The sequence below is a fragment of the Rutidosis leptorrhynchoides genome, chromosome 4 (genome assembly GCF_046630445.1).
Source record: "Rutidosis leptorrhynchoides isolate AG116_Rl617_1_P2 chromosome 4, CSIRO_AGI_Rlap_v1, whole genome shotgun sequence".
NCBI lineage: Eukaryota > Viridiplantae > Streptophyta > Magnoliopsida > Asterales > Asteraceae > Rutidosis > Rutidosis leptorrhynchoides.
The window spans coordinates 27,104,887-27,121,774 of NC_092336.1; the positions used below are offsets into that span (position 1 = coordinate 27,104,887).

Sequence of the window (16,888 nt, forward strand, 5' to 3'; positions counted from 1 at the left end):
GGTGATGTCTTAAACAACGCGACTCACTCACCCTTTACAATGTGGCGTCTTAAACAACGCGACGATTCCACATGCCATTCAATACGATGGATGGTGTCTTAAACAACGCGACATCCCCTCCATTACATTGTGGTGTCTTAAACAACGCGACATCCACTTCTTTACCATGTGGTGTCTTAAACAACGCGACATCCACTTCTTTACAATGTGGTGTCTTAAGCAACGCGACAATGCCACATTCATACGACACAAATAAATACATTATATACACATACGCATAATTATTCCACTCACAACCACGTGTGATAACGTACACCCAAAATGTGTACTTTGCCAAAGGTAGTCAACCAAAACGCACAACCGTGCCAATTGGACCTATGCACAAGTCCATCAAATCCACCTATATGTGAAGTGAGCTCTATAGCCGAGAATCACTTCACCCGACCCGCACCCATCCTACACATACATATGCATATAGGATATTAACACTCACCTTGAAGTCTTGAAGAAAGCTTCCAAGTAAACCGCAACTCGCCGATGGAAAATACCTAATCCATTATCACAAATACCACAACACAATTAGATTGGATTCACAAATTAACCCAATTCGTCACTTAGTGCCATTTCGACCCAAATGCACTTCCAAGCACAAACCGTACCCAAACTAACCAATAATCACTAACACAAGTGAGAATGGTCCTAATATGCCAATTAAACCCGAACACAAGTGCCAAACACGTGTCATACCCATTTTGACACTTAAACCCTAATTTTGACCCATAAAGGTCAAAATCTCATCCTTTACAAGTTTTGACACCAAAACACATTTAACTCGGTTCTATACTTCAACTTAATCCATTTTAAGTTTATAAACTTTGTTAAATCGCCAATTGGGTCATAATCACCACCAAACCCTAATTTGACCCAAAGTCAAAGTTAGTCAACCAAATAACCCTAAATAGGTTTCAATACTTCCACAATCACTAAACCTAGTGATTAAACCCAATTTCAAGTTCTAAACATAACCAATTTGTTCACCAAACCGAAATCCACCAACAATAACAATAAACCCGATTACTAGCATCACTAAACCCATTTCATCACCTAAAAGGGTATTACGACAAATTAACTCAAAACCCTAACTTGAATATCAAATTAAATAAATGAAATTCGGAGTTTGAGCTTACCAATACTATCACCGCGTAGCCGAGAACGAAAGGAACAACTTTAGAACCCGAGCTTTGGTGAGAAATCGACTCCTTCTTCCCCAAATCAAGCCCTCTCTCTCTAAACCCTTACTCTCTCTCTAAAAATGGTTGAGAGTGTTTTTGGTTGGTGAGAATTTGATCCAAACTGATCAAAGGATCAGTTTTGATGACCCTAAACCGACCTCAAGTGAAAAGACCAAAGTACCCTTCATTTAAAGCCTTTAAAAAGGCTGAAAATTGCTTCTGACCCATTCGGCGCGCCGCGCCACATTGTGGAGCGCCGCTCCACTCTGCAGGTCAGATTTCAGAAACTTGTTTTGGCCATAACTTTTTGACCGTAGCTCCGTTTTCGATGAATCAAATATCGTTGGAAACGTAATAAGATTTTCTTTCCAATGGTAAGGCTTTGAAACATTAACACCAACTTTATTTGGGGTTGAAAAGATACGTACACTCCTTGTCACTTCAGACAATGTCCAGTTTCCTCCAACGTTCGAGCAAGCAACACGTACATGCTTCGTACACTTCATACATGCATAGTACACCATAAATACATTATCTACAATAAATATTTGGGTCTTACAAATTCTTTATGGCCATATCAACGTAGATCAATAAAATCATTTATGGTTTTGATAAAAGATTAATTAAAAATTAATTGTTTTTTGGTCTTGGATTCTCGGTAACAAAAGCAAAGGTTGTTTTTGGTTGCCACAACAAACAAGACAGAGGTTGTTGACTTTTGTTGTTAAACATGGCACAAGTGAACAATAACAATAGATTATTATTTTTGAAAAGAATAATGATGCATTAATTTTATTGTATAAAATAAAATTAAAGAAAATGGTTTTCATTGATGACTATGAACAAACGCAAACAAAGTGTTTGTGGTATTTGGTGACTAAAAAAAAAATGCATCTAAAGCTTCTACTGAAAATAATATGCATCTAAAGCTTCTACTGAAAATTAATGTGCAAGGTACAACGTATAACTATATGGTCAAATTCATTTGAGCCTTCGGAGTCACAAGTATATGATGTATATATATATTACTCAATTAACAAAATAGTAAATCTAAATTAATTCATATGAATAGTAAAACGAAATTAATTAATTTACTATTCACATAAAAAAAGCGCATATGATAAAAAGCGCATCGCATATGATAAGCGCATATGATAAAAAGCGAATATGATGAAAAGCACAACGCATATGATGAAAATCGCATATGATTAAAAGCGCATATGGTGAAAAACACAGCGCATATGATTAAAAGCGTATATGGTGAAAAGGATATATGATAAAAAAAAAAAACACATATGGTGATTTATAAAAAAAAAAAAACACATATGGTGATTAATGGAAAGCACATATGGTGATTAATGAAAAGTATATTGTGAAAAAGAATCACAAATGTTTCTTGAAAGAATTCAAGGTAAGATATATGAACCAATTCATCCATCATGTGAACCATTTTGATATTTCATGGTTCTAATAGACGCATCTAGCGGATGGTCTCATATTTGTATGTTATCAAGCCGTAATATGGCATTTGCAAAGTTTCTTGCACAAATTATTAAATTGAGAACACATTATTCTGATTACACCATTAAAAGGATGAGACTTGATAATGCTGGTGAGTTAACATCTCAAGCATTTAATGATCATTATATATCTACAGGGATTGTTGTTGAACATCCAGTTGCTCATGTGCATACACAAAATTGGTTTAGCTGAATCAATAGATAAACGCTTACAGCTAATAACTAGACAATTGATAATGAGTACAAATCTCTCAATATTTATATGTGGACATGTAAATTTACATGCTGCGACATTAATTCGCATTATACCATGTGGAAGTCGTAAATATTTTCACTTAATACTTGATTTTGGCCAAGAGCCAAATATTTTCTACCTTAAAACATTGGTTGTGCAGTGTATGTTCCAATTATATCACCACAACACAATAAAATGGTTCTTCAAAGAAAGATGATAATATATTTTGGATATAAAACATCTTCAATCATAAGATATATTGAACCCATGATGGGTGATGTTTTTACAGTACGTTTTGCTGATTGTCATTTTAATAAAACATTGTTCCCTAGATTAGGGGGAGAAATAAAAATAAAAAATAAAATGATGCTTCATGATGTGAACATCAATTAAGGTATATTGAACTCGCACAAAAGAATGTTAAACTAAAGTTCAAAAATAATGCATATGCAAGAACTTGCAAATTAATTACTTTATGCATTTACAGATATAAAAAAGTGACTAAATCATATATACCAGCGATAAATGCTCCAGCTCGAACTGAAATCCCAAAAGCTGGCAATAATGTCACTGTTGAGTCTTTGCCACGCATCAAACGTGGAAGATCAATTGGTTCCGAAGATAAAAATCCTCGAAAAAGAAAATCAGCTGATAATGAGGTAAGAGAAAGTGTTCAAGAAGAACCACAAATCAATATTCCTTCTGCAGAGGATATTGATAAATGTAAATACTAAAATTGCGATAAATTATGCAATATTATGGAACCGAAATGAAACTAAAATCTCTATGAGATATTTTCATATAATGTTACAATGACATCATGAATAAAGATGATGATCTGGAACTAAAATCTGTCATTGAATATACAAAATGGACATGATTGAGCTCAATGGAAAGGAGCAATAAGAGCTGAATTAGAATCGCTCGATAAAAGAAAAGTTTTCGGATCAATCGTTATCACTTTTAAAGATGTGAAACGTATGGGATACAAATGAATTTTTATCCGAAAAGAAATGTGCAAATGAAGTTACAAGGCAAAACTAGACTTGTAACTCAATATTTCCCACAAAGACCAGAAATGAATTAGGAGGAAAAATTATCCTCCTGTAATGGATACAATTACTTATTAGATACTTAATCAACCTGGTAGTTATTTAAATGCATCTCATGAATGTTGTTACTACTTATCTGTATGGATCACTTAATAGTGATATATATGAATATACCTAAAGGGTTAAGGTATCATAAGCATCTAATGTAAAACCCAAGAGAATATATTCCATTAAATCACAAAGATTTCTAAGTGGGTTTATACAAACGGGACGTATGTGGTATAACCGATTAAATGACTACTTGATAAAAAAAAAGGGTATAAATATAAACTTATTTTGCACGTATGTTTTATAAAAACAATGTTCGGATATGAGATCGTAGTTGTTTATGTCAATGTTCTTAAAATCATATGAACAAATAAAGAGATCTATGAAATCATTCAACTTCTAAAGAATTATTTTGAAATGAAAGATCTTGAAAAAACCAAGTATTACCTTGGATTGCAAATTGAGCATATGCCTAATGGTTTACTTGTACATCAAACAACTTATACCGAAAAGATTTTAAAACATTTTTTTTAAAGACAAACTCATTGTTGTTAGATCACTCAATATTGACACTGATCTATTTCATCCCTGCGAAGATCATGAAAATTTTAACAGATCGGAAGTTCTATATTTTAGTGCAATTGAGGTTCTTATGTATCTTATAGATTATACAAGATCTGACATTTCTTTTGCAGTTAATTTGTTGACAAGGTTCAGCTCAGCCCCTACCAAAAGACATTGGAATGGGATCAAACAAATAGTTTGATACCTTCGGGGAACTACTGATTTATAATTATTTTATTCTAACAACTCGAAACAAGATTTGTTTGGTTATACAGATGCAGATTATTTATCCGATCTACATAAAGCTAAATCTCAAACTGGATATGTATTCCTAAATGGAGGCACCGCAATATCATGACGTTCTCAAAACAAACACTTGTTGCAACATCATCAAATCATGCCGAAGTGATTGCATTACATGAAGCTACTCGGGAATGATTTTAGTTAAGATCAATGATACAAATCATTATTGATTCTTGTGGACTAGAACGCTATAAAAGCGTAACAACTATCTATGAAGATAATACAGCTTACATAATACAAATGAAAGAAGAGTATCAAAAATGACAGAACAAAACATAAATGCTGACGAGGCGCTAAAGCTATAAACGGTCTTAACGGTCATAAGTTTGATGGAAAAGAATGGTATATTGGTAAGGCTCAGAAAAAGACTGAAAGAGAATAGGAACTGAAACAACGGTTTGAACAAACCATGAAGGAGACTGTAGACAAATCACGAGGGCCAAACTTGTACATAAAAGATTTAGATGATACAGTTTCAGATGAAAACCTCAGATTTTTCTCATATACTCAAGATATCGTAAAAGACAACCAGATTAAAATGAGATACGTTCAATCAACAACTCTGCTGATCTTTATACCAAAGCACTGCTAACTGCTATTTTCAGAACACACGTTCATAATATTGGCATGAGGCATGTTCAGAAGATGTAACAACTCAGGCGTTGCCTACTTGAGGGGGAGTCAACTTTATGCTGCACTCTTTTTCCCTTAGCTAAAGTTTTATCCCAATGAGTTTTCTTTAGCAAGGTTTTTAACGAGACAGTACTAGTTATTCTCTAATAAAATTGTCATCCAAGAGGGAGTGTTATAAAATATCTAGATTGTGTTATAAAATATCTAGATTGGATGTTAATTTTATTATTATTATATTTCTTGCATAGTAATATTTTATACTATAAATAGACATGTATGGTAACCATTTAAGGTGCACCATTTCTCTTGAAATATCAATATCAATATTTCTTCTCTCCTTCTTCTCTCTTTTTCTCTCTTTGTTCTTATAACCATTAAAGGTAGTTATAAGCCTACTGAATTATAACATTTACCAAACTGTTGAGTTTTTTTTTTTTTTTTTTTTTTTTTTTTTTTTTTTTCATAACTGATGGGGTTCTTTCTTATATTAACATGGAGTTGGGGGAAGATTTTAACTAGATAATAATACAAATCTACTTTCTAATTCTAATTATATAAGGAAGACTAATATGTAAGATCTTCACAGTTCATTCGAATGAACTTAACTTGTTGAAAGACACCTTCTGATCTTTCCATATATATACTTAGCTCCGAACCAGTTGTGCAATTGCTTGCAGGGTATAACTGTGATCAAATAAATAGCTTTTCCTATTCGCTTCCGCTGCTGTATCGCTTGTCTATCAATTTTAAAAGATGAATTAGTTTATGTTTTATAATTACTGTGATCAAAAGCGTAAAGGATCTCAAGTGTATTGAAGAAAAGATTGTACTTGGAGGATGATTTAAGCCTTCCATGGCTTCTCTCTTTAGTTGGCAGCTTGAGCAAAGAAAAGGACCATCCCAAGGCCTTGAATTCTTTGTATTACATGATGATCCCGCATTTACGGAAATACCCTCCCCGGGTTTCATATCAACTTGGCACACGGCACATGAGAATAACTTGAACATGTTACAAAGAGGATATTTTGTATGCAACCTGAAACAAGATACAAACTATTAGTTCTACACCTTTGAATGGGTTTATTCAAATCATGTTTTGATTCAGATTGTGATTTTCATCTCTTGCAGGTTAAACGTGTAATACAAAAGGTTACTCGTTTTGACTCATTACCAACCCACCCATTTTGCCTCATACAGAACACACCTTTCGGAAAGTTTAGCGGATCCTTCTTCTAGCAGCTCCTCCACCACATCTGGCTCGATATATTCTTCACCATTATTAGACGTTGTCTCTGTACTCTTTTTCCTAAACATGGCTTTAACTTTTAACACGCCCTTAGCCATCTTCTTTTGTTGTGGGACCGGAGGATTAGTTTTCTCTGCAGGTAAAATATCGACCACCAAGCACGTTGTATCATCCTTCAATCCTTTCGGTTGTACAGCTTCCTACAAATTAAATTATTACATAATATTGAATTATAAGACCAAATTAAAATATTCATAGGAAGCTAAACATTATAAAATACCCTTACTTTAACAACTTGTCCAGCTGCTGCATCTGGCGGCATACCACGGCAGCAATCTAGTGCCGCTTCCGCAGATATAGCATCCCATACACCATCGCTTGCAATTATTAGCCTTCCACCACCAGAAGAAACCTGCAAATTAGGCGATTTTCACACTGTTAGTTGTATACGAGTCAACTTGGGTTATGTTTTATCTTAGACGGGTCAAAGTTGTCCAAAAAAATAACTGACCTTAACTTGCTTAACATAAGGAACGGGAACTATGAACTCCCCAACGTCTAGATCTCCAATAGATCTGGAAAGACACAATCCACCTGGCCAACATCTCAAAGGACCAATCTGCCAAAAATATAAAAATCTCAATTATTATATGTATACTTCAATTATACAGATAATTAATTATGTGAACATAGAAATGAATATAAATAAACAAACAAGTCAAGACTGCAACTTCAAATCAGCATACCTGTTGACCACCGCCAGTATTCAGACGACCAACCTCACCACCACTTGAAGTCACACGCTCCGTCCTGACAAGTTAGAACACCATAATGGTTACCAAAGTTAATTACCTTTTAAAGCAATTAACTCATGACATTAATATATCATAATTCACATTAGAAGTTATAATTTGCTCCAATAAAGCAATGAATACTTTGAGATCTGCTAACTTACTCTTCTAAATTGTCTTCAAATCTGTGATCTGCTGATAGATAATATAGACTCCCATCTGCAGATTCAAGTATACACCTCGAATCACCAACTGATGCTACAGTAACAATGAATCCTTCAATAATTACAAAAGTAACAGTTGTCCCTGACAGTTGACCTTCAATCATACAACATGCATGCGTGTTAGAAGATATGTGCAAACATAGCATACAGAATACTATTGGAAAAAAACAACAAATCATGACAATTACATACTGAAACAGGGTGAATCAGGATAACCTAATCAAGTAAAAGATTCGAGCTGGATGATGTAAAACATAAAGTTATAAGTTATAATTCATGACACCATAAACAGGATTATATACCTTTTTCTAGAAAATCTTTATCTGTTTTCACAAAACCGGCTACCAAAGCCCTAGGCAACGCTGCGATCCATTCATTTCTGTTAAGATTTGGAGGAATAGCACGCAAAACGTTGCTTAAAAGGTTCTCTTTCGTATATATAGCTGCTGCAGACCCGTTATGGCCATCAAGTACCTACACATACAAGTTTGGTATATCAGATGATACTGGCCAGTTCAAAAAAGATAATGATAATAAAATAAAAAACCATAAATCAATGCACTGATCAACAATGTATTTAAAGAACATACCCCGAATACAGAATACGTAGTAACGTCATCACCTAACACGCGTTGGCATTCACTTTTAATAAACGTAAAATCTTCTCCTTTCTTGGATTGGTTTGCTTGACCACTAACTATATCCGGTCTCTCAATCTTCTCATTCGCTGATTCGCGCTTCAATAACACCGATAATGGGACCGATTGATGATCACCTTTATGAGAGGACATTTCCTCGGACCCTTCCAATATCCAGTTTTTTATATATATACGAATATATATACAATATACACGATATATATCAACTATTTCAATCTTTCAATCTGCTGTTTCATTAGATACTCAACAAAGGCCTACAAAGCACACTAGAATCAAAACAAATAAACACGGCTTTAGCTTTAGACTCGAAAATAACAAAAAGTTTTTTTTTTTTTTTTTTTTTTTTTTTTTTTTTTTTTTTTTAACAGCCGAAATTAACAAACTGTATACGTCATAATTCAAATTCATATTTCATATTTATATAATGAACAAATTAAACACAATTTAACATGAGGCTCGAAATCAACAAAATACGGTTACGAAATAATCAACATGTGAACGTATTAATTTACAAATCAAACACGGATTAAGCTTCCTGTATAAATTCATCTAATTAAACACAAATGATGCATAAATTGAAGCAAGAAAACCTAATTAACGAACAATGTAGCTAATTAAATGAATCACACGAAATGCATAACAAACGTATAATAAATGAGTTACATACAAAAATTGCTTGTAGATAATGAAGCTGCAATTGCGGGTTCGATTAATTATTGCTGACAAAAAAACTCAAAAGAATATAACGATAATGTGATTAGATTCTCAAAATTCCGCGACAGAAAGAAGAAAATGCAAATGGATTTGTGATTATTTCTTGATTTTGTTTTGTTTTTTTTTTTTTTCGTTTTAAACTGTGATGAATTTTGTTGATTAATTTTAATGTTTTTGATCAATCATGTGCGAACGCACCGTTTTCGGTTTTAAAAAGCCGGCTCCGAGCTGAGCTGTCAATGCTCTGTGAGTGGTATTTTCTTTTTATTTTTACTTTTAATCAACAAAACCCTTTCCACTTTTATTATAACATCAATAATCTATAATCTATATCTATATTTATCAGCCTACTAGAATTATTACACTTATCAAATTCAAAAAATAGTCATGATTAAATATTGTTACTAGGAAAATTAAAATTTTACTTAATTTACAAAAATGTTTGAATGGTAGTTTATTTTAATGATACGTTAATTTAATAGGGTGATATAAATAATACGAGTAATAATCATAGGCATGTCTGATACTTGCCGTCCTGATGTTAACAAGAGATTCAAACTCAAGTCTCACAAGCAGTCAAAGTTGTAAAAGTCATTAGTCAGACAAAAATAGCAAGGTGAAACTTTGTAGGGATTGATCGGATCGTTTATCAAGTTTGATTTTGACCAATTTTGACTAAATTATATAGGATTCTGATCAATTTAACTGATTTAACCGACTAAATTTGACTTTTGGGCATTTTTTACTCATTAACTAAATTTGACAAATGTTGAACAACAACTTTGACCAACTTGAGTCTAGTTGGGTCGGACTAGTCCCTAATTCTGACTAGTCGGGGACTAGTCGGGGACTAGTCGGCGTAATTTTATAACATTGCAAGCAGTCATTTTGGTTTGGCTTGAGAAAAAGTCATAATTGATTACGAGATAATATAGTTAGAACGCGTACTTCTGAGTAACATATTTGATATTTCCAAGCTAACATAGAATAGAAAAAATCATCTCTTTTTATAATAGAAGTGTAAATTAGAAGATTTGAGACATAATTTTATAAAATAAAGTTTCCCCATATTTTCGTTTGTTGACATGATAGTGTAATTTTTCATTTTATGTTTATAAATAAACTTTAACTAGATACTACATTATATATTTCTGACCTTAGTTCCACGTTCATAATAGTATACACACTTGAAGCTCTTCTCGTCGGAAACTTTAAAGAATGTGAATTTGGGGACAACCATTAGTCAATAGCCATCAACGGTTTATGCAAGCATCAAGCATGAAGGATAACAATTACGAACGAATACTAACAATAACAATAGCCAATCCTGCATAAATAAAGATCTCAACGACAAGTTAATGTGTGCCAATAGACAATGATTATACTTATATTGGAAGCTTAATGTAGATTGATTTGGTAATTTTAATAGGACACCAGCTGTAAAACTTAATATAACTATAACACGTACATTGCAAAATGACCAATTCTTCCGGATAACCAGGATAAGCATATGTACGTTACGTACAATTTGGAACAATGAACGTTGATTTTCACTACCAAGTTATTCAAAGAAGAAAAAAAAAATTGTTTTGCGTGTGTTTGATGTATAAAACACGACAGTTTTTTTTTTTTCAAGGCAAACTTGGTTATATATATATAAACAAACAAACGATTACAATGATAAAGTCCAACGACCTGTGCCAAAGTTTTATACCACGAGCCTATGCACCTAAACTATTATATACAATTGAGATAATATGAATATCTAATCAACCTACACCCGTACGGTTAATGAAGAATGAAGGATTGATTAACCATTGGTGCCATTCGAGACTTGTTTTCTTTAGCCGACGAGAGATCCATTCGAAACTTAGACATTGTGCTTCCGATAAGATACTTGATGCATTCCAATTTTTTCTTTGGAAAACCAACTTGTTCCTAGCTTTCCAAATGCAATAAGCACAAGACCATTTTGCACCACCCCACACGAGTTTTCCTTGCGATGTAAGATTTGAAAAACACGAGTCCTCTTTAATTGGTTCAAGATCACGAAGTTTGTCTTCCGAGAGATTCCACCATTTTAAGAAGAGTTCCCATACCCTTTTTACATTGTTGCAATTGAAAAGGCTATGGTCAACCGATTCGGAAACGTTTGAACAAATGGGGCATAGAATTGTGTGTAAATCTAGGCCTCGTTTGTCAAGTTCTACCCGAACCGGTAGACGTTTTTGGTTTGCTTTCCATGCAAAGATCCATACTTTTTGGGGAATTGATTTATTGCGTGCAAGTACCTGGGGATTGCTTGGAATCGGTAGCCTTTTTTCATCAATTAGGAATGTTAATTGTTTGGTTGAGAACAAACCATCGATGCTGAGTAACCATTTCCACTTATCACTTTCGGTTTGATGGAGCTGAATTCCTTCGACTGTTTTCATCAGGTCTTGAAGATCACCAATTGCCCTTCCACGAAGATTCCTGATCCAATTCCACTCGCCTACAACCTGCCCATTAATGAGTTTCAACCTGTTTTGCACCGTAGCATTTTTATCTGCTTCTAGTGCATATAGCCGATTGAAAGAAGCTTTGAGGGTTGTGTTTCCGATCCAATTATCTAACCAAAACTTTATAGTGCTTCCATCACCAATCTCCTTGACAAATGAATTTGAAAAACTTACACCCAAATCATCTATCACGAAGGCTGTCTTCACAATTTGTAACCAAGTGGTGCCACCTTTGAAACTAGAAGAAATGTTAGATTCTCCCAACCCCCCACCCGGCCCATAAATACTTGAAATAATTTGAATCCAAAGGGAATTGGGGTGAGATTTGAAACGCCACACCCATTTCCCTAAGAGTGCTAGATTTTTTGCACCCAACGACCCAATATTTAGCCCGCCCTTTTCATATGGAAGTAAAATTTTGTCCCATTTAACCCATGAGATTTTCCTTTCGGAACCCGACCCGCCCCAAAAGAAATTGCACCTTAAGGATTCGAGTAGCTTGACCACACTTGCCGGAGCTTTGAAGAGGGAGAAGAAGTACAACGGGAGGCTACTAAGTACCGACTTAACTAAAGTTAAACGTCCACCGTACGAAATTGTTTTGGTTTTCCAATCCGCTAGCCTCTTTTTAAATTTTTCGATTACCGGTTTCCAAGCTTTTGTATTATTCATCTTTATACCAAGTGGAATACCAAGGTAATTTAGTGGAAATGTTCCTGTCGAGCAGTTAAATCTGTCTGCCATAACCTCTAATTCGGCCATATCAATTCCCACACCAAAAAGTTGACTTTTGGACATATTTACTTTAAGACCAGACATATCTTCAAAACACGACAGAATTTTCATGAGATTAGAGAGGTTGCTTCGTGACCATTCACCAAAAAGTAGCATGTCATCCGCATATTGTAGATGCGAAATCTCAATCTTTTCCTGGCCGACTTTAATACCTTTCAAGACACCACATTCGGTTGCTCTTTGAATGAGGATATTTAAACCCTCGGCTGCAATGATGAAGATAAAAGGAGATAGCGGATCGCCTTGTCGCACTCCCATCTCCGGTTTGAATTCTTTAGTCGGGGAGCCGTTAACTAATATGGAGATGGAGGCAGATGTGAGGCAAGCTTTGATCCAGTTGATCCACTTGTTGCCAAAGCCGAGACACTTCATTACTTCGAAAATGTAATCCCACTTAATACGATCGAACGCTTTTTCAAAATCTACCTTAAAAAGGAACCCTCTTTTCTTTTCTCTTTTAAGAAAATCAATCGTTTCGTTAGCAATGAGGACGCCATCGAGAATGTAACGGCCTTTCAAGAAAGCGCTTTGCTCAACTCCAATTACCTTATGAATCACACCTGCTAATCTTTTCGAGAGTACTTTGGCCATGACTTTGTACATGCTACTAATCAAACTTATGGGTCGGTATTCTCCGAGACCGATTGGATTTTGGTTTTTCGGGATTAATGTAATGAAAGTTGAGTTGCATCCCATCGAGATTCTTGAATTACTCCAAAACCGATCAAACACCTTCATTAGGTCGTTACTAAATAGCCACCAATATGTTTTATAAAATTTCATAGTGAAACCATCCGGTCCCGGCGCCTTCGAGCCACTACAGCTTTTTATTGCCTCCCATATTTCTGTTTCGGAGAATCTGTCTTCAAGAAGTGCATTTTCGATGTTGGATATTCGGTTAACTTCGAAATCGAGGGAGACGTGGACGTTTGAATCTGTCCTTTTAAAGATCTTGGAGAAATAGTTGAATACTTCTATTTTCATGTCGTTAGGATCTTCGTTCCAATAACCTTCGATCATTAACCCACGTATTTCGTTCTTATTGTTCCTTCTTTTAATGTAATTATGAAAAAACTTGGAATTCTCATCTCCTTCTAATGTCCATTTAATTCGGGCTTTCTGCTTTAGCATATTTGTTCTTGTTTTTTCTTTCGATAAGAGTTGCTTTTTTTCTTCCATCCAAATTTTCCTTTCGTCATCAGTGAGCGGCCTGTTTTCACATGTAACTCCCCATTGTTCTATGGCCTTAGAATGATTTTCAATTTGTACATCCAAATCGTGAAAACAGGAGCTGAGCTTTTTTAATTCACTTTTGACATTTTTCATTTTGTCGCGAAAAATACAGTCCGGCCGAGTGGATGTCACGGGTATTGCCCAAGCATTGATTATAGCTTCTTCGGCACCTTCCATAGTTAACCATTCTTTGAAAACTCGAATAGGTTTAGGACCGAAATCACGATGGTTGTTGCGTAGGACAATAGGGCAATGATCGGAGAGATGTTTCGGAAGGGTGATGGCGGATAAGCAGGAGAATAAATCAGCAAATTTACATGAGATTAAAAATCTGTCAAGTTTACTGAATTTTAACCCGTTATCACATATGCGAGTGAACTTCTTACCCCCGAGTGGGACTTCAATGAGACTAGAGTTATCAATGAATTGATTGAAACGATCGGCCCAACCACTATTGAAATCGCTGTTAAGTCGTTCATGGACTGACCTTACTTCATTAAAATCACCCCCAACTAGCCATGGCATGTCTTTGTAGTTTATCAGCCTTTCTAATTCACCCCAGAATCTAACTTTTTTCTCCGTGGAGTGAGGGCCATAAACATTTATTATGGCAATTTCAGAGTCATAGCCAAATAAATGTCCTTTGATTGCGAGAAAAAATTCACCCTCGATTGCATCATTAACATCAAAAACATTGGGGTTCCAGATTAGTAATATACCTCCTGATTGACCTTGTGAATATTTTTGAATATATTTGAATTCGGGTGATCCCCAAATATATTCCAACCACGAATCATTTAACTGTCCACACTTAGTTTCCTGTAACATGAGAATGACCGGTCTTTCCTTATGACAAAGTTGCTTTAACCACCTGGCTTTACCATCAACACCGATTCCACGAATATTTAGTGACAATACAATCATTAAACGATGACTAAACGAGGGTTATAATTTAAACAGTTAATATTTAACTGTCCATTTGACCCCAATCTTCTCCCCCAATTCTTTGAAATCGACGCTTGTAGATGATGTGTTTGAACCAACTTTGTGCGTTTTGGAGGTGTTATTTGATTTCGATTTATTATTAACTGATTGTACCAATGGGGGTCTACTTTTCTTTGTCTTGATCTGAGGCCGTTTCTTGTGAGCACTACGAGCTAGGTGTTTGAACTGAAGAATTTTTGATGTTCCTGACCACTTTGGAGTTGGACCAGTCGTGCTTTTAGATTGGTGTGAGGTTCCTGTTGTGGTGTTGGATTTCTTTGGTTTAGGTCTGTCGGTGTGTTTGAAATTTGGTAGTGAATGGTTGGAGGGTTTGAGGTGGATGGGAGTTTGTTTCGTAGCGGTTTTAGATTTGACGAGTTTTTCTGTAACATCGAGATTTTGGGATTCATCAACAACGAAGGTATCAGGAATAGATGACTGTGTTGGTGTATTGTTATCGATAGGATTTGGGTATTGAGATGGAACTTTGTGATATGAAGTATCTCCGGTAGAAGGAATGATTGGGGATTGTGGTTTAGGGATAGGGATAGGCGATTTTGAGTTTTGATCTGGGGATGGAGATGGATCGATAGGTTTACCCGAATTGAGCTGTGGAGTGGAAAGTTTTTTTGTGGGTTCAAAGATATGTGTGGGGGTAATTGTTGGGCTAGTGTTATGAGTTGTTTGATGGTTGCGCTCATTTAGGATGTTTTGTGTTGGGCTTGAAAGTTGAATGGGGGTGGTTGGGCGATTGTGAGATTTGGGTGAATTGGGTTTGTTTAGGTTGAGGGGTTGTAATGGGCTTGGGGATTGTATGGGGGTGGTGGGCCTTCGATGAGTGTTGCAAGGGATTTCTTGGGTTGGGCTTGTTGTGATGGGCCTGGGTGAAGTGGGTTTATGGTTGGCATTAATTGCCGGTGGATTTAAGGAAATATTAAAACGGTTGGGTGAGTCCACATCATTATTAGGGTAGGTTATGTCCACGTCATTATTAGGGTTTAGGTTTGGGGCTAATACCTCGAAAGGGTTGTGTACCATGACTCTGGGAATATGTGTTACCTCGAAATTGTCAGAGAATGTCTGACCAGTTTCCATGCGCCTTGAGTTACCCGAGGAAAGGCGACTTTTTGTTTTCCCAACGTGCATCTGACTGTTTGAATTATCACCGGAAACTGGGGGATTCCGGTAGCCGTAGACTTCATCATCACCATCACTATGATTGTTGAATTCGCGTTCTAAGTTCCGATCAAGATTGTTAACATTAAAATCATCTGAATCATAATCACTTTCTCCTGAATGAGCTTCTTCTTCCTCATCAAGGATATTTTTTAAGGATCCACCATCGTTCATAAAGGATTCGCCGTCTGACAAATTCTCGACTGACTTTCTTTCATCATCCCAGTTTGAGGGCTTTTCAACCTCCATCTCTATTTCCACTATATCATCTGTTTCTTCCACCACTTGAACGTAAACCTCTTTGTTGTCGACAATAACTTTAACCTGTCCATTGATTCTTTCGTGGCATTTAGTGTGAACTAGGACTTTGCCTATAATCAGACTTTGGTTTCCTTTGAATTCACAATTGAAAGTGTCAATTGCTGGCCCCCACCAGAAAACGATAGACTTGAATGTTTTGATGTTCCAGCATTCTTTTGGGACCCCTACCACACTCAACCATGTTAATCTTCCAGCGTTCCTATGCAATTTGTCCCATAATTTGACTTCATTTAACCAAGAGTGGATAAAATGGTTTTTGTCTTCTACAATTTTGGTAGCAGTTGCAGAATTTTCGAACGTTAACAATAAAGTGAAACCACCAAGGTATTTGATGGTGAACCTATCAAGTCCTTCAGCCGCACATATTTCCCCGAATTGTTCTAGATACTCCAATTTCTTGACTTCTCCGAGCAGTGACTTTTGCATTAGTTCGACGTTATCTTTATCTATATCAGCATAAACTACCTTTTTGTCCCTGTCTTCTTCTGTGATGTAGAGAACCCGGTTTTTGTTCTTTTTTGCCATCCCATCTGCTTCTCTCTTTTCGTTTTCTCTCTTTTCGTTTATTATTTCTCTGGCATCTTCTCTTTTTTCGTTTATTATTTCTCTTGCATAAAACACGACAGTGACTACCAAGTTTTCTATGGATAGATGCAT

The 16,888-nt window shown here is 35.5% G+C and overlaps 2 protein-coding genes across 2 annotated transcripts; both read right to left on the reverse strand.

Moving 5' to 3' along the window:
- Positions 1 to 6,190: 6,190 nt before the first annotated feature.
- Positions 6,191 to 8,664, reverse strand: LOC139839718 (probable protein phosphatase 2C 12). The gene is made up of 9 exons (XM_071829856.1): positions 8,439 to 8,664; positions 8,151 to 8,322; positions 7,789 to 7,942; positions 7,580 to 7,643; positions 7,345 to 7,452; positions 7,120 to 7,245; positions 6,792 to 7,033; positions 6,418 to 6,623; positions 6,191 to 6,324 (listed from the first exon to the last, which is right to left on the reverse strand). The coding sequence occupies exons 1-9, from the start codon at positions 8,637 to 8,639 to the stop codon at positions 6,296 to 6,298; spliced, it is 1,302 nt and encodes a 433-aa protein (XP_071685957.1). The 5' UTR covers positions 8,640 to 8,664; the 3' UTR covers positions 6,191 to 6,295.
- Positions 8,665 to 14,710: 6,046 nt separating this feature from the next.
- Positions 14,711 to 16,888, reverse strand: LOC139840517 (uncharacterized). Its single transcript, XM_071830780.1, has one exon. It carries the CDS (start codon positions 16,886 to 16,888, stop codon positions 14,711 to 14,713), a length of 2,178 nt encoding a protein of 725 aa, XP_071686881.1.

Coding starts and splice junctions, on each gene's coding strand:
- LOC139840517 (XM_071830780.1), bottom strand. CDS start 16,888: ATGCATCTATCCATAGAAAACTTGGTAGTCACTGTCGTGTTTTATGCA.
- LOC139839718 (XM_071829856.1), bottom strand. CDS start 8,639: ATGTCCTCTCATAAAGGTGATCATCAATCGGTCCCATTATCGGTGTTA. Junction 8,323..8,438: donor CTACGTATTCTGTATTCGGG/GTATGTTCTTTA, acceptor TTGTATGTGTAG/GTACTTGATGGCCATAACGG. Junction 7,246..7,344: donor CTTATGTTAAGCAAGTTAAG/GTCAGTTATTTT, acceptor CCTAATTTGCAG/GTTTCTTCTGGTGGTGGAAG.